Below are 24,423 nucleotides of genomic sequence, written 5' to 3'. Positions count from 1 at the left end.
GGGTAGGGGTACAGTGTGTGTGGGGGTAGGGGTACTGTGTGTAGGGGGTAGGGTTACTACTGGGGGGAAGGGGTACTGTGTGTAGGGGGGTAGGGGTACTGCTGGGGGGTAGGGGTACTGTGTGTGGGTATGGGGGGGTAGGGATACTGCTGGGGGGTAGGGGAACTGCTGGGTGGGGTAGTGTGGTGTGTGGGGGGAAGGGGTACTGCTGGGGGGAAGGGGTACTGTGTGTGTGGGGGGGTAGGGGTACTGCTGGTGGGAAGGGGTACTGTGTGTGGGGGGGATAGGGGTACTGCTGGGGGGAAGGGGTACTGTGTGTGTGGGGGGCTAGGGGTACTGCTGGGGGGTAGGGGAACTGCTGGGGGGTAGGAGTACTGTGTGTGGGGGGGTAGGGGTACTGCTGGGGGGATAGGGGTACTGTGTGTGTGGGGGGTAGGGGTACTACTGGGGGGGTAAACGTGTTTTTTTTTTTAAAAAAAAAAAAGTATTTTAAATCAGTTTCTTCACCTCCCCCTCCTCCTCCTTCTTACATTTAATGAAGGAGCGGGGGGGACACAGCCATCCCTGGTGGTCCGGTGGTACTGCTTCTGGGACGGGAGGCAGGGGGAGGGATCTGTGAAGCAGCTCCCCTGTCCTCCCGCACGATGCTGTGTGGAGCGTTGCCATAGTAACGCACGGCAACACTCCACACAGCATCGCGCGGGAGGACAGGGGAGATCCCTCCCCCTGCCTCCCGACACGGAAGCAGAGTAGGCGCCTGCCGTTTCGGGCAGGCAGGTGCCTACTCTGCATTATTGGCGAACCTATGGCCGCGTGCCCACAGAGAGGGCCCGGCGTGCCACCAGTGGCACGCGTGCCATAGGTTCGCCATCACTGAGCTAGACTATCAAAAAGTTAATTATTAGAAAATGTTAAATTGTTAAAAAGATTGTTCAGCTAAAATATGCTATTTAAATTTGAAAGAAACTACTAAACTAACACTTAAATAAAGAAAAAAAAAGATGCACTACAGCAACCTTGGAGCTTAGCTTAGTATAGTCACACATTCAATCGGCCACGAACTAACCAAGTAAGCTTCACTGCTTGTTAAAACACTAACTGAACTAAAATAAAATCACTTGACAATATTGTTTTTATCTTGACTAACAGACGTCAGAACAGTTCACTTCACTGCTGATGCTGTGAGCAAAAATATAAGAAATAAAGACAACAAAGTAGGGTATTTTACTAGAGTATTCTGTGCTAACAAAGCTCATTTTACAAATGAAAACACAGCCACACACAATTCAATGAGACTGGCAGAAAAGGATCTATCAGCACTCAGAATTAAGCAGCAGCACCTCTAGGAGATGAATGTCTAACAATAACTACTATGGCTTGGCTAGTTTAAATTTAAAAGGCTAGCTTATTTTAAAAATTACCTAAGACCTAGACTATATTCAGGGCCATCTTTAATATTGACTGGACCCTGGGCAACCATTTGCTTGGGCCCCCTGGACCCTACCCCCTGCCAGACATACTAACACACAGAGACATACACTGACATACATACTGACACACACGCAGACACATACACTGACAGATATACTGACAAACACACAAAAACACATACTGACATACACACAGACACATACACTGACAGATATACTGACACAGACAGACACAAACACTGACAGACATACTGACATACACACACAGATATACTGACATAAATTTACACTTTTAAAACCACCCTCCAGTTTCCTACCTTGGAGGGTGGTTTCCCAGGTGTCCAGTCTGGAGGCTGAGGCTGTTGGGAGTTGGGGTCTGCCTCTCCTGGCCCAGTCCTTCTCCTCCCTGCCTCCGCCATCTCCAGCATGGCTCCTTTTGTAGTGGGAGGAAGTGACTCATGGCTGTCACTTCCTCCTAGTGCTGCAAGGGCATTGGTCGCGCTGTTAAAGTGCTACAGCGTGTGACCGGACCCTGCTTACAAATGCCCACTGGGTGGCCCTTACTGTGCAGTGGGCCTCCTTAGTGTTCGGGACGCCGGTTGTGTCGGCAGGCCCATGGGCGGAAATATAGTTGAGGGAATTTGGGCCCTTGGGCTTTTGGCCCCCCCAAGAGTAACTGGGCCCGGGCAGCTGCCAGATTTGCCCTGCGTTAAAGACGGCCCTGACTATATTAATTCTATACTAGGCTAACGCTAACATACTATCCTTCAAGTTCCTGCAATAACCTAAACCTAAACCAACCTAAGCCCTCTAAGTTAAAGGACTACATTCTTCCAACTCTAATTTATTTTCTTTTTTTAATTCTTTATTTTTGCGAGTTATCGCTGAATTACAGCCTAGCATGAGAGTCGTACTGGAATGAACATAATATAATAGCTTTGACATTAAAATCACATAGCTTAAATCAACTCATTTTAAGTTTTTGTGGCCAGGGTTCCCTCTCTCATCAGTGAAAGTTAAAGTGATCTGTATCTGAAAGGGTGCAGGTATGGGGCTATTTGCGCCGTATTGCTTGTGGTCACAATGCTGTTAAGCAAGAGCTCATCTAAGGCACCTATGAGGTCAGTAATGGGCTTACAAGCCTTCAATATCTGTGGGTCACAGCTAGAGGAACAATTTCCTAGTCAGAAGGCCAAGGCCATGGGCTTAGCGTGCATAGTTACTTTACATAAAAAGCGACTGTTTGCCATTGCACGTTCTAGTAAGGGGGGTGGGGAACTAAATGTGGGGCTTTACCATTAGCTTATGGAGCCAGTGGAATAGTTGGGAGGTTATAGAAAAATAAACATGGGTCTTATGCATTATAAAACAGTGCAAACAAATCAGACTGGTATCTGCTGGTGCAGACTTCAGGTAGGTAAGGTGGTTGCCCCACGCCCACCCCCTCTGGGTATGAATGGAGTAATTCCCGCAACAGTCCAGGATGGGCAATCTGTCAGTTGAGCCTTCTCTGCCGTTATGCCCAGGGACTGGAGGAAAGCTAGTGTTTCAGAAAGGTGTGACATCAGGTGTGTCTTGCCGGCCTTATCAGCCAGTATTCAGCGTGGTCCCCATTTGTAAGAAATGGAGTGCTCTTGTAGTAGCTGGGTAACTTGCTTGAGGGATGTTCGCTATACTGGGGTATGTCTGGAAAAGTGTCCCTTCAAACGACACCATGAAAGAGCCTCTCTGGAGGAAAGCTAGTGTTTCAGAAAGGTGTGACATCAGGTGTGTCTTGCCGGCCTTATCAGCCAGTATTCAGTGTTGTCCCCATTTGTAAGAAATGGAGTGCTCTTGTAGTAGCTGGGTAACTTGCTTGAGGGATGTTCGCTATACTGGGGTATGTCTGGAAAAGTGTCCCTTCAAACGACACCATGAAAGAGCCTCTCTGGAGGAAAGCTAGTGTTTCAGAAAGGTGTGACATCAGGTGTGTCTTGCCGGGCTTATCAGCCAGTATTCAGCGTTCTCCCCATTTGTAAGAAATGGAGTGCTCTTGTAGTAGCTGGGTAACTTGCTTGAGGGATGTTCGCTATACTGGGGTATGTCTGGAAAAGTGTCCCTTCAAACGACACCATGAAAGAGCCTCTCACGGCCCCCATGATTACCCCACGGTCAGAGTCCCGTGTTGATTTCAGCAGAACATCCCTGGGTGTGTCTTGGGCTGCATTGGAAGCTTTGGTAAGTCAGAAACAGGAGTCTACCACAAATTGATTTGCCTGTTTGGGCATTAGCAGAGTGGCAATAATCCTCTGACAGTAGTTCGGCTCCTGCAATCATTTCCAGCACTCCCCGGATTTTCAAATTTCGTGCTCTGGCCCTGTCCTCCTCCTCCAAGGCTATCTGCGCTTGTTGGTCAGCGCATTGTTTCTGTAGCGCTCCTATAGTGGCATTTGTCAGTGAGCTTAGATACTGCCTCGCCGACCGGTGCCACATCCGCGTTGAACATGCTCTTGATTTCTCTTATTAATGCCTTGATATCTGCCCTAGTAGATGGGGCTGAGTCCTCTAACTCTGCAGTTCTCAGTGGTGCTGAGCATGGCCAAGATGGAGGGAAGATATCAGCGGTAATGCTGGCATCATCCAATGACATTGAGGAATAGGCCTCAGAAGGCACCATATTGGTGGATTCAGGCCGCTGGGACGTGCATAGAAAAACCCCTATATCTCTGGATCCCGAGCACTGGTCTGCTCATTACTTCTTGTTTCTCTCCATATCACTGGGCGTCTGGCTGGTGTCCTCTGAGCGCAATAGCAGGGCCGATGTTAATTATTAGCCAGGTATATCGGGTAAGCTTGCAGAGCTGTCTCGATGTGGGTCCAGCTCATGCAGGCGCTGCCTCCACCCCCCAACTCTAAATTTAAATAAACAATTATTAGTATATAAAAAAAAGGAGAATATTTATAAAACCCTGTTTTCTGCAGCTAGCACAGAAAGCAGGGAAGGCAGGCAGTACCAGGCACTAGCAGTGCAACATGTGGCAAGCAGGGCCAGATTAACAGCCCAGTGGGCCTGGTGCCGACAATTGTGACGGGCCTAATTACAGAATATTATTGACCAAAACTACTAAAACACTCCCAAGCGTCATGTATCTGATGGAAATGGTGCTGGAGGGAAAGAAAACAGCAGCTAAAAGAAAACACATACCCTATGCTAATCTTGCTCTAAATTATGTTTTCATCTTTCAAGTAAATCCATAACCCCTAACAGCAGTGTCCAGTCAAGCAGGAAGTCAATGGGCACAGTAAAAAGGTGTGTCACTGACACAAATCACGTAACCTGCCAAAAGGGGCGAACGTGCCCAAAAATACAGAATTACAGCTTCTGGCTTGAATACAGTAACACTTTTACTATATTTATGGAGGCACGAGGGGCCCAGGGGGGGGCTAGGTGGTGGGTTTAACACTATAGGGTCAGGAATACATGTTTGTGTTCCTGACCCTATAGTGATCCTTTAACTATATTCATATTCAGCCAGTCCACACATGTTTTGTTCTCATACATCCCTCTTAAGTTCCCATACTGAAGCAAGAGTATGTGAAAAGTAGTTAGGGTTGCCACCTTTCTTGGAAAAACATACCGGCCTTTCTAATTTGCATAATTAATTATGTATGGGTGACATCACATGATGTAAATCACAAGGAGTGACATAAAAGAAAATGCTGTAAAATCACCAAAAATCTACTTGGTTTGATTCTGCGGTATAGATGGATTGCTCCCAGTGTCTCAAGTCTCCCACTGTCCCAGTGTCCCCATGTCACCCAGTGCCCTCATAACTCAGTGTCCCCACGTGTCGATTACCCCAGGTTTCAATGTCCCTATGTATCAGTGTCTCAGTGCCCCATGTCTCCTATTGTCCCCTAGTGCCGTGTCCCTAGGTCTCCCAGTGACCCTATGTATCACAGTGTCCCTATGTATCACAGTGTTTCAATGCCCCATGTCTCCCTGTTTCCCCCAGTATTCCCATGTGTCTATGTCCCCATGTCTCCCAGGGTCCCTATGTTACTAGGACACTAGGAACATTGGGGAGACCTGGGGACATGGAGACACCAGGGACACAGGGAGACTAGGGGACACATGGAGTAACTGGGAAAATAGGGGACACTTGAAGACATGGGGACACAGACACCAGGGACACAGACACTAGAGACACTGGCTGGGGAACATGGGGACATTGAGACATGGGGGCACTAGGAGACATGGGGACAATGAGACACCAGGGACATAGACACTAGGGACACTGGCTGGGAGACATGGGGACATTGAGACACTTGGGGCATGGGAGACATGGGGGCACTGAGACACTGGGAGACTTGGAGGCACTGGGAGATATAGGGACACTGAGACACTAGGGCCACTGGTTAGGAGACATGGGGACACTGGGAGACATGGGGACACTGTGCCTCCATGTGTCTCTGTGTCCCCATGTCCCCCAATGTCCCTTAGTGTCTGTGCCCCCATGTTTCCTTGCAGCCTTGCCCCCCATTCTTCACTTCCCTGACCTGTAGGCCGTCTCTGCAGGGTGGGAGTTGCTGTCTGGACTCTATGTGCAGTTAAACTTCTCCCCTGCGGATCATTGAGTAGAGATAGGCAGGGAGGGATATGCTGGAACTTCCTATGCCTGCCTCTCTCCACACACAGTGCTGGTATTGCATCGTAATCTATGTTTATACTAAGAAAAATACCATCATTTGTATTGCCAGTATGACTGCAATATCGGAACCGGCCAGGCAGCCTCAAATACTGTCTGTGCCAATAAAATACCAGCCAGGTGGAAACCCTAAGTAGTAGTGTAGTAGAGTAGTGTGAGTAGTAGAGTAGTTTTTTAAATCAGTGGGCCTATTCCATGGGCCTGGGCCTGGAGCTGCAGCTCCATCAGCCCCTATGTTAATCCGGCCCTGGTGGCAAGCTGACTCAGTCAGCAGCACTGCAATACTGCAATGCACAGCTCACGGAAAACACAGAAATTAAAAATAAATATCTCAGAACAAGTCTCTCTACACAATTACACAATTTGTGAGAAGTGCATCAAGTCTCACAAATAATAACGAAAAGCAATAAGGCCGTGTGTCAAAAGTGTGTGACCTTCAAAGCTCAATCAAAGAATTGCAGAGAAAGATTCCCTGCCTGCTTTTACTTTGCTTTAAAAATCTTTTTTTTTTTTTTTTTTAAAGTCTAGTATGCAACACACACCATTGGAGAAGCCCCTACAGCATCATGTCACAAGAGTGCACTGATTGGACAAATGAAAATCAGCTCACTCCCATGCCCCTTCTCTTGCTATAATGCAAGGCATTTGAATGGACAAATAAATAAATGTCGAAAGGTGTATGTCTTTGTTCTTCAGCTCACTCTACCATCCCATGTCCCTCTGCTAAATCAATCTCTGTTGCAAAAGGTAGAACACGTCATCTGAATGAATGACGGCTCATTCATTCAGTGCGCGTTCAGTTGTTCAGCTTACTCCATACTCCCAAACCATTTCCTCTATCTGTGTAAGATAACAAACAAGTCTTCGGAAAGAATGAATATGTTTGGTGTGTGTTCTTTCATTTGGCTCACTCCCTGAGAGTGACCCAAACGCCCACTGAATGAATGAGCCATTTGTTCATTCAGATGACTTGTTCGGCCGTTTGCATTACAGACAGAGTTTAATACAAACAGACTGTAATGCAAACAGGTGAATGCATCATCCAAATGAACAAATAAACAAATGGTGCTTGGAAGACTACTGTTTGATGAGCATTCATTTGTTCGTTCATTCATTAGGTTGGCTTCCCATTCGGAATTCGAACAAATGGATGAAAGAAAATCGTCACACATACTAGTAGAAACATTACAGTCTATTGCATAGTGTGTTTAATTTACTTTCATTTTCTTGTCTCCAGCTCTATAGAGGTATGGCTAGGGCTGTATAAACAAACTGTTATTTCCTAAATTGAGCAGTGAGATATCATTTTATAATTCGGTTTTCAATTTGCAACAATTCTGCGTTTAGTAAATAGACCCTTAAGCACCTAGCTACATCAAACATAACCTTTCAAGAAGCAATATTGTTTTTGCAACAACACAATCTGCCCTGTAAAGATGTTGTGTCAGCATGAATTACTCAGCATATTTACCACTGGAACTCTACACAACCAGTGGCAGTTAAATAAGTAGAGCATTTCATTTTGGAACATGATCCTTAAACACCAGAGGGGATGATGGCATAAGCAATAATTATTCCTTAAGAGGTTAATACTTATGCTAAGATAAATTTATTTACAGGTAATTCAGCATTTTGCATGATACCACTGCACCTTTAAAACATGGATTTTTACGGAGCTAGTGCTGAATCATTGAAGAATGCATCACAGTAATTCTGTGACTGTAATGCAGCAAGCTCAGATACATGCTGATGCATTGAAAAAAATGACCTTCTGTATGGAAACCTGGGACTTCAGTGCTGAAGAATAATGTGATTAACTGCATCTTTAATTATCTTTTTAATCTCTATCATTCTCTATTTTTCCAGATTACGGGTCATTACCTCCTTCCGATCCAAGGTATGGGATGTCTAGCCTGCTGCAGTCATTATGTATTGGAAGTCTGCCAAAAGTAGCCCTAACATGCAAAATTTCGAAAAACATTTCAGCTAATGGTTCTAATAAAACACTTTCTTCCCCATTAATACTTTTTTTTTTTCCATTTCACCCATTAGTACATGTGATACACAAATTACGTAGAGGGCTTTAAATTCAAGCTTGAAGGACATGTGGCTTATTTGATAGAAAATAATCTGACCTGGAGAATAAAGACGAGATCTATGAGAAAGGTACAATTTTCATATGGTTTTTATATATGCTTGAAATTTCTCAATGTAATTGATTTGTGAATGTTAAAGAAGTAAACTCAGATGACCGTAATTCATTCTATATTAGTAATTATATATTATATTAAATGTATTTTTTTATTGTATGTCAGCTTGTTTATAATCTGATTCGTTTGTGCAGTTTTATAGAACATGTGAACACTATATACATAAACAATAATATACTGATTTATAAAGTAGCTGCAACTACTCTTTCTGTAAACACGTCTTAACCCCTTAAGGACAGACGAGGGATATATTCCGTCATGATTCCCTTTTATTCCAGAAGTTGTGTCATTAAGGGGTTAAAGAAGTATAAATGTGTAAATTATGAAAAAACTGATTTAATTTAACTATTTGCCCGTTATCAATAATCTGTATGTTTCTGCTTACTGACACTATGCCATTGCTGATTTTTATTATTCTAACATCATATAAACATGTCCATTATTTTCCATAAATAGAATGTTTATTTTTAATAATAATACAATATTTGTTGATTAATTTTAATGACTAAGTGGTTTCAGTGGTCTATTTTTTATCTAGTTGTGGGAAGCTAACAATTTACTTGAAAACATTAGATCAAAAAGGGTTATCTTAAATTGTGACATAGTTACATAGTTACATAGCTGAAAAGAGATATGTGTCCAAGTTCAGCCTTTCTCACATTTGTTTTTGCTGTTGACCCAAAAGAAAGCAAAACACACCCGTTTGAAGCACTTCCATTTTTGCAACAAACTAGGGGGAAAAATCCTTCATGACCCCAGAATAGCAGTCAGATATCCTCTTGTATCAAGAAGCTTTTTACCCCAACTCATTAAAAATTATATTCCTGAATATTATGTTTTTATTTATCCAATTGCTTCTTAAACATATTTATAGATTCTGATAAAACCACCTCTTCATGCAGAGAATTCCAATCCTTTACTTTGCCTTAGACTAAATCTCCTTTCTTCCAGTCTAAATGTGTGATCTCCTGTCCTTTGTATAGTCATATTTATGAATGGATTTCCAGACAATGGTTTGTATTGGCCCCAGATATATTTATATAATGCTATCTTATCCCCTCTGAGGTGCAGTTTTCCAAACTAAAGAAATTAAAATTTGTTAACCTTATATGTTTTAACCATAACTAAAATGCTGCATCCCTTTTATAAATTTTGTAGCCTGCCTTTGCATTTTTTTCTACTGCCATAATATCCTTCTTTAGAACAGGTACATGTGTTTAAGTGTATATAGTTGCACACATTACCAAACATGTTTGTTTTTCTTTGTGGGGAGGCTTTTAAAAATTGTTACAAAAAAAAAGACTTCACGTATCATATATGATAATTTTAAAAATATATATTTTTCAGACTTTTGTCTTAGGTGTTTTGCCTTCCTCACTATTATCAATGGATTTGTTGGGTAGAGACACATTTTGGGGGTGACAAGAGGCTTGGGGACCCCTAATCTGCTAGATGAGGGTGTAACCGGTTCTCCAATTTATCACTATAACATCTTAAAGTGTAGAACTTAGCAGGGCTAACCATACAGTTATCTTAGCCATAATTTGATATAGTTAGAAAGAGATCCTCTATCTAAAATACATATAAATAATTGAGAATACAATATAAAATAAGGATTGTCTTGGAAGCAATAACGTTTTGTCTTTTTAGATATTTTATTAAGAAATTATAGAGAAGAGGAGGTTCTCCCGAAAGCTTGTCATTAAAAAATTCTGTTAGTCCAATAAAAAAAAAGGTTTTACAAGATACACATTGTATCTGTTTTTTACATAAGTATAAATATAGACATATAAAATCCATTACAATAATTTACTGCAGGGTTTATAAGATGAAAGTATATGCTTGCAATATCATTAAAATAGAAGATTATACCCTCTTGAACATGTCAACATCTCTCAGTCATTATAAGATGGAGCAGCATTTCTGTCTACAAATCTCTCCACCCTTAAATTGGTAAAGATACAAGGCCATAACTAAAACGGAAGGGTGCACACGTCATGGGAAATTCCATTAAGACAAAATGGCGTAAGAGAGAACTACACAGCATATTATGCACTGAAAGTAGTTAAGAGGTTATTGTTTAAAAAAATATTGTATGAAAAACGATATCTTCCATGTCTAACATATTGTCAGTTTGCAATATTTTTTTTTTTTTAATTCTTTATTTTTGCACACGATAGGGGAGGCAAGAGTAACACAACTTGTGGGCTTGCGCAGAAGCCAAAACATACAGGAACATACATTTAAATACCAATATAACACTTGTATCACATACATCACTCCACTTTATGCTTTCTGTATCACTTGCCCCCCATCGAGGGTTTTCGTTTTTATAGAAACATCAGTTAAGTTCCTAATTGTTAAATAGGAGAGGCGTTATGATAAAACCTGTGCAGTAGTATACAATGTAAGATAACCTCTTCCAGAGCTCTAATTATATATCGATCCTACAAATTATACACCTCCGGAATTCCAGGCTACCCGCCTCTCTACATTTGTGTTGTACCACTAGACAGGTTCTGTAACCCGAGTTATAGCCCATAGACTTCCCAAAGTAGGATGAGCCCCAGGGATCCCCGGCTCTCCATCAAGACGCATGTCTGTGCTAGGAAGGAACCATATCCATATGAACTGAGACAATACAAGTAAAAAAGACAGAGTACAAGAGAACACCCTCATATATCAAGGGTTATGGAAAAATATAAAGAAAAGAGAGGAGGAAAGGAGAAAGAGTAGATAGAAAGTATAAGGAATAAAGAGGGGGGGGGAGGGCGAACGAGCTAGGGACCCCCCAAGCAGTGATCGTGATTCCATTGCCTAGGGCACTATTGTCCCACGGTTCCCAAAACCTGTCGGAAGGCCGCTATGGTTCCTCTTATCCTGGCAGTAAGATCTTCCATAATCCTGCTTTCCTTTATCCTAGAGATCACCCCCCCGAACTCCGGTCCTCCAGGTGTTAACCATGCCGCTGCTATAGTTCTACGCGCACTCAAGGTGATTGTCCGCACTAATTTCTGTTCCCTCCTCGACCATCCCTCTATAGTTCTATTTAACAGATAAATCCATGGGTCTAAGGGGAGGGGCCTGCCGAATGTCTGCCTCAGTAGATTTTCAACAGCCTTCCAAAATCTTTGGAGCGTCGGGCATTCCCACCACATATGAAGATACGTACCCCGGAAACCACAGCTCCTCCAACAATCATCAGAATCTAGTTTGTGCATTTTGTGCAAAATGGCCGGGGTAGTATACCATCTGAGCATGGTTTTCCATGCCTGTTCAGTTTGCAATATTTTAAAGACAAAGTACATCATTTAAAAATACAACTTTGCATTCTAAAACTTGTAGTATTTGCATTTGCCCATAACAAGGGGGCACTGGGCATCTCCTTGTCCCTTGTAATAGGGCACAGATATTTGTATTACAGGACCTGATAGGCTTGTCATTTCTTGGACCCTACTTAATATAGTACTCTGAATCCTGCAAAAAGAAGAGAGGTAATTGTTTAATAGAGCTCAGCTTGTCAACTTGTGTGCTTTTTGAGAATTGGAGAATTGGAAATTTGAGTTGCAAATCTGTGAAAATCAACATAGAGATATATAGATGCATTCCTTTATTGTAAAAATAGCTGCAATTAAATAATTGGCAATTTTTGGCTACACTTACGTGAGAAATGAAACACTGAAATAATGGGGACATCAAGCTTTCAAAATATATATATATATGCAGAAGTGTATTTTTGTTAAGATTTCTCTTAAAATTAGTAGTCACGGAAAACTCCTGAATTTGAATAACATTGTCACTCAGTGTCAAGACATTTACATAAAATTTCCCTCCATGATTAATTTTAAACATAGGAAATTATTGACTGTCAGAACTGTAAATATGAATACACCAATCAATTATCACTCATTTTGCTTTCCATGAAAGGGTCAAGACTTTAAGAACTCAGATTTGAAGACCACTCAAATTTAAGGATGAAAATGTCAAAAGTCGAGAGTAACATCAGCCAGGATGAAGAAGACAGTGGATCAAGCACTAGGATACATCGTAAAACAATATCAACTCTTGTATCTAACCTGAAATACACAAAGAAGATTAGGCGCAAAAAAAGGCAACATTTCCATCAGTCTCTCGAGGAAAAGGTATGGTCAGACTATTTTTATTTTGCTTGTGCAAATATACTATGTGGAAATGTTTTATTTATGGAAGTTGTTTCCATTATTAATAGTTAATAATATTGTAATATAACTTGAGGAGCTGAAATACAAAAAAAAATATTGTTCACTGATTTGGCATATTATTAACATTTTGCATATAGCACCAGCATTTTACAGCAAACTAAATTCAATAATTTAAATATGAAAAAATACTATGGGTATATGTAACTATGCTGCATTACTTATTATACTTTAATATTTTTTTATTTTTTTTATGAATTTCCTGGTCTGAATAATAGCAAAATGAAAAAATATATATATTTTTTAAAATATACATTTTAATGGAAGGTACACACTCACACATTAAGGACAATTTATGAATGTATGTGAAATATGTAACACAGGTTGTTGTGAAGGATTGATATAATTTCCCTGTTACTAACACTGTATTGTAGTAAGAAATGTAATGCTCTTTTACAATGATAATGCATAATGCCTCTAGGTCAGTTATGGTAAAATTGGTCTTAAAAAAATATACTCTAACAAGTCACTGTAGCACACATTTAGCAACACAAGTTATTATTTTATTATTATTATTATTATTATTATTATTATTATTATTATTATTTATAAAGTACCAATACACTTTATGATGGGTAGAAGAGAAAAGAGAAAAATATGTAAATTTAACAAGACAAGTTTGACTTAGTAGTACGGCTCAACAGCGTAGTTGGTGATAATAAATAACGTATGGCATTATCAGTTGTCTTTGTATTGGGCCATTGGTTCTTGGACACCTGGTATATAATAGCATTAGAAGGTAGAGTCTATCTCCTTAAAGTGGTTGTTGAGGCTGAACAAATAATGACTTCTCAATGAGTCTTGGGCTGAGCACACATAGTTAAGAGAGCTGAGCTCAACAAGTCAGGGTCTATGGGTAAACATAGCAGACTACCAACTTTAAACTTCACCAAATGTTCTGCATTATGGTACATATACAATTATCACAGTTTTCATTCTATCCACTCCCTTTTCCAGTTGTCACCGTGATACTCTATTACTTTCTGCTCAAGCATTTACATTATGCCAAATCCATTACACCTGCTCGTTAAGGTCAGAATATTTTCTAAAAATAGACTGGTTTCCAAGAGTAGAGGATATTTTTTGGATAAGGAATGTGTCATCTCTGCATCCAAGAGATACCAGTCTTATTATAGCTTTTGTGGATAATCCACTACACCAACACGCACCTGGTAAATTAGCCTTTGCCCTTTTGTAGTCAGACACAGGTGAATTGATTCCTCCTGAGCTTTTAGTCCAAATAAGCAATTTAACAATGAATGTTTTTTTCACAAGACTTATATTCTAACACACTAAATCTACCACATCTAGAAATTCCCAAACAAGCCTAAATTTGTGCCATTTAGCTGTTCTTTACACAAAGAAGGCCCCCCTCCATCTTGCTCCAAAAGGTCCGCACTTACTTACTTATAATATATAAATGACATAGTTCATAAGTACTGCATCTTTATTTGTTAAAAAATTGTAACATGGCATGTAAATAGCAGGCAGACATCATAAACAGGGCATAAAATAACAATAAAATAATAATTAGTGTTCAAACCAAAACAAAAACCACCAATGCAAAAAACAAAATAGAAAGTCAGCTCTGTGCTGACTGCTGGAAGAAAGAGAGGGTTGAAAAGATAGGTCAAAAACCTAGGAGGTCTCTGTACACTGATAGGAACATTTTCATAGCATCTGGTTCACAGTTCAATTAAAAAAAAGTAACCAATAGTGGGCCCGTGAATATAATATATATTTTATAATTATATAAATATATATTTTTCACTGCTCGTCCTTTTATTCCTTCTAATGGTCACTTTTCATTGGTCACTTCTTACTTGATCTGTGAATAAAGTCAGCATTTAGTTACTGTCCCCTAGCCATTAATCATCTTTTTTTCCTATGAATCATCTCTTTATTAGGTGCCATGGGCGGAACTCAGAATCACAAATCAAAACAAAAATTCTCGACCATTAAGATCATGATTCAGTTATATTCCGCCTCAAAAGTTTGGAATTTGAACAAACACCTGGTTGTCCCAAATTTAGACAAATAGAAGTTCAAAACTAAATGAATCTCACAGTCTATAAAATTTATACCTGCCACAATAAACTATCAGGGTTATTCACTAAAGTGACCATTCAATGTGAATTTCAAATAGCCAAAATAGGAACAGTCTCCAAGTCAGCAATGCTTTCAGTAAATACAAAACCACCAAATTATACCGCACTCAAGAAAGAAAGTGTATGAATCTAAATTCATTGCTACAACTTAATAAAAAGGGAAATAGTACTCATCTTTCCTGTGTTAAGACACCAAAGGTATGATGATAGTCATATTCAATGGTTTGCACACCACTATAAAAGTGTAGAGACAGAGTATTAAACACTTGTTCGATCACCAAAAAATGTTGTCTACCTATACACAGCTCAAGTACAAGAAAGAAAGTACAGTGCTTGATATACCTATACAATCAGTCTAGAGTGCAAAACAAAACAAAATATATACAAAATATACAATACTGCCTGACAATTACAGGTATCTTCTGATAAGAATATGATACTTTGAGACAAAAAAGGGGTATATAGATAATAAAATGGGAGAAAACCCCTTGTAGAATCGTCTTGTAATCTATAGGAATATCCTTATCCCGAGTATAAAGATGCAAATCCCATGAAAAAATATATTAAAATCTAAATAAAAAAAAAATATGTAAAAATAAAAAATGAAAAAAAAAATGAAAAAAATAAAATAATCTATATAAGAAATATAAAATTCTGGGATAAAGTCATGTTTTGATCTCACCACAAGATAGTCTGGGAGGCCTCATGGTGAGTTGTAGATATAATATAGAGTCCTTAAAGTACAGGAAAAAAAGGACCCAAGGTTTCCAATATATTTGCTCAGTGTAAGTATCCTTGGAAAATCTTCTTTGGACCAGCAGGGTAGAGGCTGGTAAATCCAGGGTATGGGCATCCATGGAAGGTCCCTCTGGGTCAGTTGGATAGAGGGTCAGTTGGGTCAGGGATATTTTTCCCTATTAACTTGGAATTGGGAAAAATTGTCTCTTGGGGTAAGAATTGTCTGGAAAGTTGTATCACCAAAGTACTTCCCATTTGTCTTACTAATGTACCTAATGTAGCCCCTTTGACTGTCAAAATACCTGAACAGTATTTAACGGTGAAAGAAGTTTTTGACAAAGGCAAAGCTGAATTATTGCCACCTCACAGACCATATGATTGTTCCATTAACTTGATTCCTGGAACTATGCCTCCTAGAGGTACTGTATACCCACTTTCTGCTAAAGAGAATCTGGCCTTATATATATATATAGGAATATATTGAAGAAAACCTGAAAAAAGTTTAACTAAGAAATCTTCACCAGCTGGGGCAGGATTTTTCTTTTTGTCTAAAAACCGACCCTATATTTCTAAGTTAGATATGTAACAAAACCCATTAAAATGCATAACTCATATTTCACATTACTGAATCCCCACATTCAACATATCCCAAGATAGCTTGGATCAATATATCCGAAAAAGCGCTCAGATCCCATGAACACAGTCAAATCGCCGTGTAGATAGAAGGTTTTCACTGATCGTTTGGCAGAAATCGTTCCAGAATTAGTTCCATGGCTGTTAGCTACCAGGGTCGGTCCAGTTCGTGAGTTTCTAATGTACCGAACAACGCAGCATTGATATGAATAAAAATGAAGGGATGGAATTTTGGAAGTCCCAGCGATGTTCGTGTGAAACAGTGACCGAAAACAGTTCCATGCGGTCGACTACAAAACACAGCTGGGCGTTCGACAGTGTAAGATAGCCGCTGCCACTTGTTCGTTCATATGAACGGCGACCATCCAGTCGTTCGGCAATTAGTTGCGGTTAACCACAGCTTCAGGAAGCTTAACAGGCAGCACACTCCCCTTGTGTGTGGTCCGGCTTTTCGTTACTTTGTTTGGTAAACAAAATAAAAGGGATTAGATAGGGCTAAATACATGAACGGCATATGAAAAGGGCCCTGGTATCCATACAGTAGGGGTTTTATCACACTGACATATAGACCTAGGTCAAAAACGGCAAGGCTGATGCGTCCAGACAGTTCGAACCCGTTGCATGTTCTGAGACCAGTATGACTTATATAGTTCCCCAGCAAAGTATTATTACTAATACTAGAATATATACACAGTCTCCACTGGCTTCGGACATTTATTTCAAACAAAACCTAGCTCCTGAGAATCTTCCCGAGGGCAAGATATACATTCCTCCTGAACACCAGAAAGAGTTATTGCTTTGTTTCCATGATAGTAGAATCACAGGTCACCTAGGTATATGCAAAACCTTCAAAACCTCAATTTGATTTTGAAGGAATACTAGTGGTCAGCTATGTGTAAAGACATCACAAATTATGTTTCCGCTTGCTGCATATGTAATAGAACCAAACTATCTCATACTCTCCCTTGTTGGGTTACTGCAACCTCTCGACATACCCAATAAACCTTGGGCAAGCATTGCCATGGATTTCATAGTTGAAATGCCTATGTCTGAGAAAAAGACAGTAATCCTAACAGTAATAGACAGATTCACGAAAATTGCACACTTCATTCCGTTACCTAAGTTGCCATCCTCTACAGAATTGGCTAATGTCTTTGCTAAAGAGGTATTTCGTATACATGAGATACGTCAATAAATTATCTCTGACAGAGGTTCTCAATTTGTGTCTAAATTCTGGAGAGCATTTTGTTCCCAGATGGGGATTTCACTTAAATTCTCATCAGCTTATCATCCTCAAACTTACGGGGCAGCAGAAAGGTCTAATTAGAAAGTAGAACAATATTTATGTTGTTTTGTCTCTGCTCAACAAGATGATTGGGTTGGCTTGCTTCCTTGTGCTGAGTTTGCTCTGAATAATGTAATGTCTGATGCGACTCAACAAAGCCCCTTCTTCATAAACTATGGTTTTCACCATGTGGTAATTCCATCGGCATTTCCTTCACGGGGTATGCCAATGGTGGATCAACATGCCCTAAAGAAGTCTGGGAGCAGACTCATAAATCTTCTCTTGATAAAAAGAATACCGATAACCGATACCGATACCGATACCGATACCGTATAAGACTTGATGCCCCTGTATATTACTCGGGTAATAAGGTATGGTTGAGTACTAAACATATCCGCCTTAAAGTTCCGTGTATGAAATTTGCACCGAGATTCATTGGTCCATGTAAGGTGGTTAGACGGGTCAACCCTGTGGCTTATTGCATTATTTTGAACATTACAGGTCACAAAATACAAGGACTAAAATAAAATTTCAATTTGAAACATTTTTGGTATGTGTCAGAAATGTTCGGGGATCCTACACGCAGAATGCAAATACTAGTAATGTATAATGGGCCTGGGTACTCCTTTCGCATCCCAAATGTTTTCCATGTGTCCTTATTAAAACCCTTAAGAGAAAAAGGAGGGTTGCACTCGATCATAAAATTTAACACAGGGTGCACTGAGCATGGGTCAGCAAATCCCACATAATATATATAAATGAAAAAAATATCAGGCACTCACTGTGATATCTTCAAGGAAGTTTTATTGGATCAGCAACGTTTGGACCCGTAACCAGATCTTTATCAAGCTTGATAAAGACCTGGTTACGGTTTAAAACGTTGCTGATCCAATAAAACTGCCTTAAAGATATCACAGTGAGTGCCTGAGATTTTGTTAACTTATTAAAACCCTTGACATGTAACAGGTTCACTAGTCATGCAGCACCCCCTTCTCCAGTTCAGATGGAGGACCAGGAGGAATTTTAGGTCAGTGCTATCCTGGATTCACGGATTTCTAGGGGTACTCTCCAATATTTGGTGGACTGGAAGGGATACGGTCCTGAGGACAGGTCCTGGGTGGCTGGTTCTGACATTCATGCTCCCGCTTGGTCCGTTCATTCCACTCTCGGTTTCCAAACCACCCTGGCTCCTCCTGCACGGTGGTCGGTTCTCAATGGGGAGGTACTGTCAGGTTACCTTGTGTATCAGTCAGGGGCATGTCAGAGGCTAGCATCACATTGCAGGGTATTGGGGACACTCCTACCAACTCTCAGCTTGTTCCCATCATTTCTCGCAGCAGCTGCGATAACCCTGCCTCATTTTATGACTCGACTAATGAGCACCAATGTCATGACGCTAAAAACGCCATGGCCCGTGAAGGGGTTCGAATTAGAACATTTTGGGGACGTGGTTACCTACATAATTCAACACAGTATTTAAAGAGAAACCAGGGAGAGACTCATTTCCCTGTTGTGGTTCTTGATAGACCCAAGAGCGTGTATCACGTATTTGTATTCTTGTATTCTGACTTTCGCTTCGTTTGACTGTTCCCACTTCTGTGTCCCTTTGACCTTGGCAATTAGATTATCGTTGGTCCTGATTTCTGGTACCCCTGACCTCAGCTCACTATTGACTATTCTTTGTGTGTTTACTGTTAGTCCGGCCATCCTAAGGTCCATTATACATTACTAGTATTTGCATTCTGCTTGTAGGATCCCCGAACTTTCTGACACATACCAAAAATGTTTCAAATTGAAATTTTATTTTAGTCCTTGTATTTTGTGACCTGTAATGTTCAAAATAAGTTAAAATTCCTTACATATTATGTACTCTAAAAATCAAGACATATACATGGATTTATTTTTAATACTTTCCCAAAGCTGGACATATTATGCACACGTTACTATTAACTGTGAAAAAAAATGTGTGTTTTTTGTTGTTTTTTTTACCTATTTTTTGCATTTCTTATAATTAATGAGAATTTATTGATGTTTATGTGACATTTGAATTAAAGCCCCCTTTGTCCTCTAAAAAAAACAGTATATAATATGTGTTGGTGCAATAAATGAGAGAAATGCAAATTGCGGTTGAACTGAAACAGCAAAAAATGCAAAAATTGCTTGTGTCCTTAACCCCTTAAGGACCAAACTTCTGGAATAAAAGGGAATCATGACATGTCACACATGTTATGTGTCCTTAAGGGGTTAAGGGTAAGACAAGCTTCTGAAGTTGCCTCCTTAAGGGGTTAATTTTGAAATTTACTTTGAAATCTTACTTTAGTGAATAACCCTTCATGTATGAATTTTATTTAAGAATAAAGCTATTTGTTTTAAAAAAGACAGCAGTTGTGTAAAATAAAATATATTGCAATGAAGGGATCTTTGTTCACCGTTTACTATTTTTTTTATATTTAATATATGTAGTTGATATTGTTATCATGAAGTATTTCAATATTCTTGCTTTTATTCAGGAAAATATTTCCTCATGGATTTCAGAAAACATTAAAAAGAAAGAATGTACATATTATCTGGAAAGCACACATATGTCTGATACAAGGTAGGAAAAACGATCCTCTTTTCAGTGTGTTCATTCATTTATATGATTATTTCTAATATTATTATTATTATTATTATTATTAATAATAATATTATTATTTAATGCCGTGCACAATAACCACTACAACCCACTGTATTATGTATAATGTATTTTGATGCAAGAAAAATATGGTCCAGACACTCAGGATCATTAGCAGCAGTTTTTTTTTTTGAAAACAGAATCACAGTGCAACGCTTCGATCTGCAATGAGATCTTTTTCAAGCTCATTGAGATCAAAACGTGCACTGTGATTCTGTTTTCCAATAAAACTGCTGCAGATAAGTAAGGAAGTAGATGCTAAAATCATCTATCAAGAAATAGACGAGGAAGCTAGAGTTATAATATTGATAATTAAAATTCAAACAGAAATCTATACCCTAGTTAACGTATATGCGCCGAATAATCCCTCTAATAAGTATTTTTATGACCTTTTAGATAAAGTGGAAAGAATAAAACAGGGTAAATTACTTTTAACGGGGGATTTCAACCGTATATTGGATGCTAATTGTGACAGGAAAACATTCAACCCTGCTGGCCCAAATAAAGTAGAAACCTCACAGGCTGTACAATTTCAAAAGATACTTAAGAAATATAGATTAATGGACATATGGCGTGTGTTCCATCCATTGGAGAGGGATTTTACATGCTTTTCTAGAGCATACTTCTCATATTCAAGAATTGATTTATTCCTGGGCAATGATGGCCTGGCCAACAGCACTAAAAAAGTTCTTATAGACGAAATCACATGGTCCGACCACAATGCCATAATTTTGGAGTTAGATACAGTGAATAATAGTGCAAAAAGAACGAATTGGAGACTAAATGACAATATTCTATCTAATCAAGAAAACAGAGAATATATTGAGAAGATGACAGACAGGTTCTTTCAGGAAAATGAGGGGGTAGAAATGTCACTCCCAGTAGTCTGGAACGCATGTAAATGTATTATAAGAGGTTATTTCATCAAATTGGGTACAAATGAAAAAAAAAGAAGGGAAAACCCCTGAGGGATCTCTATGTGGATTATTATAATTTATCTAATGAAAATAAAATTTCACCAACCCAAGATATAAGTATAAAAATGCTATTAGTGCAAAATCGTATAAATGAATTATTATTTGAGGAAAAAAAGATTAATTGGTATTATAAAAGTAATAGGGCAGACAGGCTGCTTACAAATAAACTGAAAAATAAAAAATCACTGAGGAAGATTCATAAAATTATGACTGAAAAAGAAACGATATTATCCCCCCCCAAAATTGGGTCAGCCTTTAATGACTATTATAGTAGATTATATAATTTAGAATCAGTAGGAAAACAACTTCCCTCATCAGAATATTTAAAAAACAAAAAAATGCCAAAAATAACTAGAGAACAACTAAACGAGATAAACAAACCAATTACTCCAGAGGATATAATAGTAGCAATAAATAAGCTACAGATAAAGAAAGCCTCTGGTCCAGATGGTTACTCAAATAAATTCTATAATATATTTAGAGACAACCTCTCGGTACATCTTGCAAGGATATTCAACGAAATAGTGGAAAATCGCACATTTCCCAGGGAGATGCTTCAAGCGAATATCGTTCCAATCTTGAAGCCGGATAAAGATCTAGCTAAATTGGCGAACTACCGTCCATTATCTCTTCTTAATGGAGATGTAAAGATTTATGCCTCGATTATAGCAGACCGTTTAAAAATCTGTATCCCTGCTCTGATACATCAGGACCAGGCTGGATTTATTTATGGTAGAGCAGCCTCAGGTGGCCTCAGAAGAATATTGGATGTTCATGATGTTGCGATTAGGAAGAATGCTCCCCTTCTGACCCTGTCATTGGATGCCGAGAAAGCGTTCGACAGGGTCAGATGGGATTTTCTGGGAAATGCACTGAAGTCATATGGTATTGTGGGGGCAGTCTATGATGCCATTATGGCACTGTACACTGCTCCCTCTGCCAGGACAATAGGCCCAGGAATAGAGGCAGATTGGTTTAATATTGGGAATGGTACTAGGCAGGGTTGCCCCCTGTCTCCATTACTTTATGTTTTAACCATTGAGCCTTTGGCAGAAGACATAAGGCAAAATGGGAAGATCAAGGGTTTTAGGTTTAACAATTTAGAACATAAGATCAATCTATACGCTGATGATGTCATGCTTATGTTGCAGAACCCTAGATCATCGTTGCCGGAATTGATAAAAAAAATGGCCCATTACAGTGAATATTCAAATTACAAATTAAATACTAATAAGACTACAATAATGACAATAAATCTATCTAGTGAAGATAAGGATTTTATCAAAACATCCTATGACTTCGTTTGGGCTAAGGGAAATATTTTGTTTCTCGGTATGAAAATACCAAATAATATAAATAAAGTTATTGAGGTTAATTTTCTCCCTCTCATAAAAAATACAAATAAGATTTTCAAAGAATGGGTTAGTAGAGAGATCTCGTGGATAGGGCGTATAAACACCATTCGCTCATATATTGTGCCCAAATGGACTTATCTTTTTAGAATGTTACCAATACAAGTTCCAAATCCCTGGTTAAAAATTATACAGTCAGCTTTTTCTAAATTTATTTGGAAGGGAAAGAAACTGAGAATAGGTTTACAATTATTATCTAAGAAAAGAAAAGATGGGGTTCTTGCCGCTCCAAATATAATAGAGCATCATAATGCTTGTTTGCTGGCACACACAGTTAATACTTTAAGTATAGATCAAAAGGATCAGGATTGGTATCAAATAGAGCAATCATTAGTGGAGACAAGCAGCCTGTCTGCCCTTTTCTGGACAACAAGGAAGAAGGGAAATAAAAATAACCCAGAACGCCCAGAAAATTTGCTGATTATTGATAGTTTCTGGAGATACTGGAACAAAATTAAGAAATATTGTAAAATTGAATATAGATTATTCCCATTTCTACCCATAGAGGTGATTAAGAGTAACATTGAGGAAATCAATATTAGTGGATGGACACAGAAGGGAATTAGGTATATACGAGAGATTCTTGATACAAAGGAAATAAAATCATTTAACCAGTTACAATTAGAGTTTGGGATTGAAAGTAAGGCGATATTTACATACTTAAGAATTAAGTTTTATCTGGCGAAATTCCTGGATTTCAAGCTTAATAAAATTACTAGTAATTTTAAAAAGATACTGGAAACCTATAGAACTAAAGGCCATATTGCTAGATGTCTCGAATTCTTAAAGGATTCTCAGAAGCTCTCTGTCTGGAAATCTAAGATTAAGTGGGAAAAAGACTGCAATTCCTGAACAAGAAATGATAAGAGCGATAGCTAAAGTCAACAAATCATTACATTGTTTGAATATACAAAAAAGAGAAAGGAAAAGGGTGGTGCTAATTAACAGAAATATTGCGACATGCAGCAAAAACACCTAAGTGCACAGTCACTTTGTAGCACTTACATATACAAAACGAAAAAAGGAAAGGTGATTGCGCAATTTTACATCCAAATTTTGTAGATAGTCTTTAGGTTCTGTGGATACAGAAAACCAACATAGGGTAATACGTTTTGACACTCAATAATGTAAGTGAGAGACTTAGAAAAACTCACAATTTTTAGAGCATTTCTGAGTTTGCTCTAAACTATGAAGGCAGGATACATCAATCAGATGTGCAGGTATCTGTACTTGGTCGCCTCAGGAGGTGTTTGTAATCCTCTGCAGAGTAAATCAGGAACCAGGTAACCAGATAGAATTCAAGTAAAATACTTTTATTAAAAATAAAAAGATAATAAAATATTAAGTAGCACAACGCGTTTCGACCCAATGCAATGGGTCTTCCTCAGGTGCATGTATAGTTACAACTGCATCAGTGGGCATTTATATATAGCAAACAATTTAGCAAACAATTACAGGTGTGTGGCAATAATCCCTCCTTATTTCCCTTATATGGAGTGTTTCCGGCTTGTTTCTGCCTCCTCTTGACCTTCTCAACATGGCCGTGCGTACTGGCTAATTCCGATACGTCATTTCCGTTTTTTTTCGTCATCGCTGAAGAACGTCACTTCCGGTTTCGTCATTTAGGCGCCATTTTCGGCAGCCGAACATGGGCGTGTTTTTTTCTATCTGTGACTCATCAATGGAGGAGGGGACAAGTCCGAGCAGCTCAATAGTGATATTGAGTCCATGTGGGAGCCATATTGGAAAAGGGAAAACATAAGGGCAAAAGGGGATGACACAATAAAAAATAAATAATTAATTGATTATAATCTAGATTAAAAAGGTACAGATGATAGAATACTATGTTAATCAATAAAAAATATCCAATGTATTCATAAAAAGCATGATATTAAGGTTAAAGCACACAATATGATTTTTAAAAAAAAGGGGGGTTAAAACACACAATATAATTACATGAAAATTAATATATATATTATAATATAGGACCTATTTCAAAATCAATGTTCATCCCTTTGGGGCATAGTGTT

General features: G+C 39.0%; 1 protein-coding gene across 1 annotated transcript in view; it reads left to right on the top strand.

Moving 5' to 3' along the window:
* The first annotated feature begins 7,895 nt into the window (after nucleotides 1-7,895).
* TRPM2 (transient receptor potential cation channel subfamily M member 2) overlaps nucleotides 7,896-24,423 on the top strand; it is a 302,532-nt gene continuing 286,004 nt past the window's right edge. The window contains exons 1-4 of the mRNA XM_063430124.1: nucleotides 7,896-8,015; nucleotides 8,171-8,284; nucleotides 12,256-12,470; nucleotides 19,841-19,926. Of these exons, the coding sequence (XP_063286194.1) occupies nucleotides 12,303-12,470; nucleotides 19,841-19,926 (254 nt within the window). The 5' untranslated portion in view covers nucleotides 7,896-8,015; nucleotides 8,171-8,284; nucleotides 12,256-12,302. The remainder of the gene's footprint in view (nucleotides 8,016-8,170; nucleotides 8,285-12,255; nucleotides 12,471-19,840; nucleotides 19,927-24,423) is intronic.

This window comes from Pelobates fuscus, chromosome 8 (assembly GCF_036172605.1).
Source record: "Pelobates fuscus isolate aPelFus1 chromosome 8, aPelFus1.pri, whole genome shotgun sequence".
NCBI classification, from domain to species: Eukaryota; Metazoa; Chordata; class Amphibia; order Anura; family Pelobatidae; genus Pelobates; species Pelobates fuscus.
The sequence above is the reverse complement of the archived record's forward strand: the minus strand, read 5'-3'. Positions and strand labels throughout refer to the sequence as shown.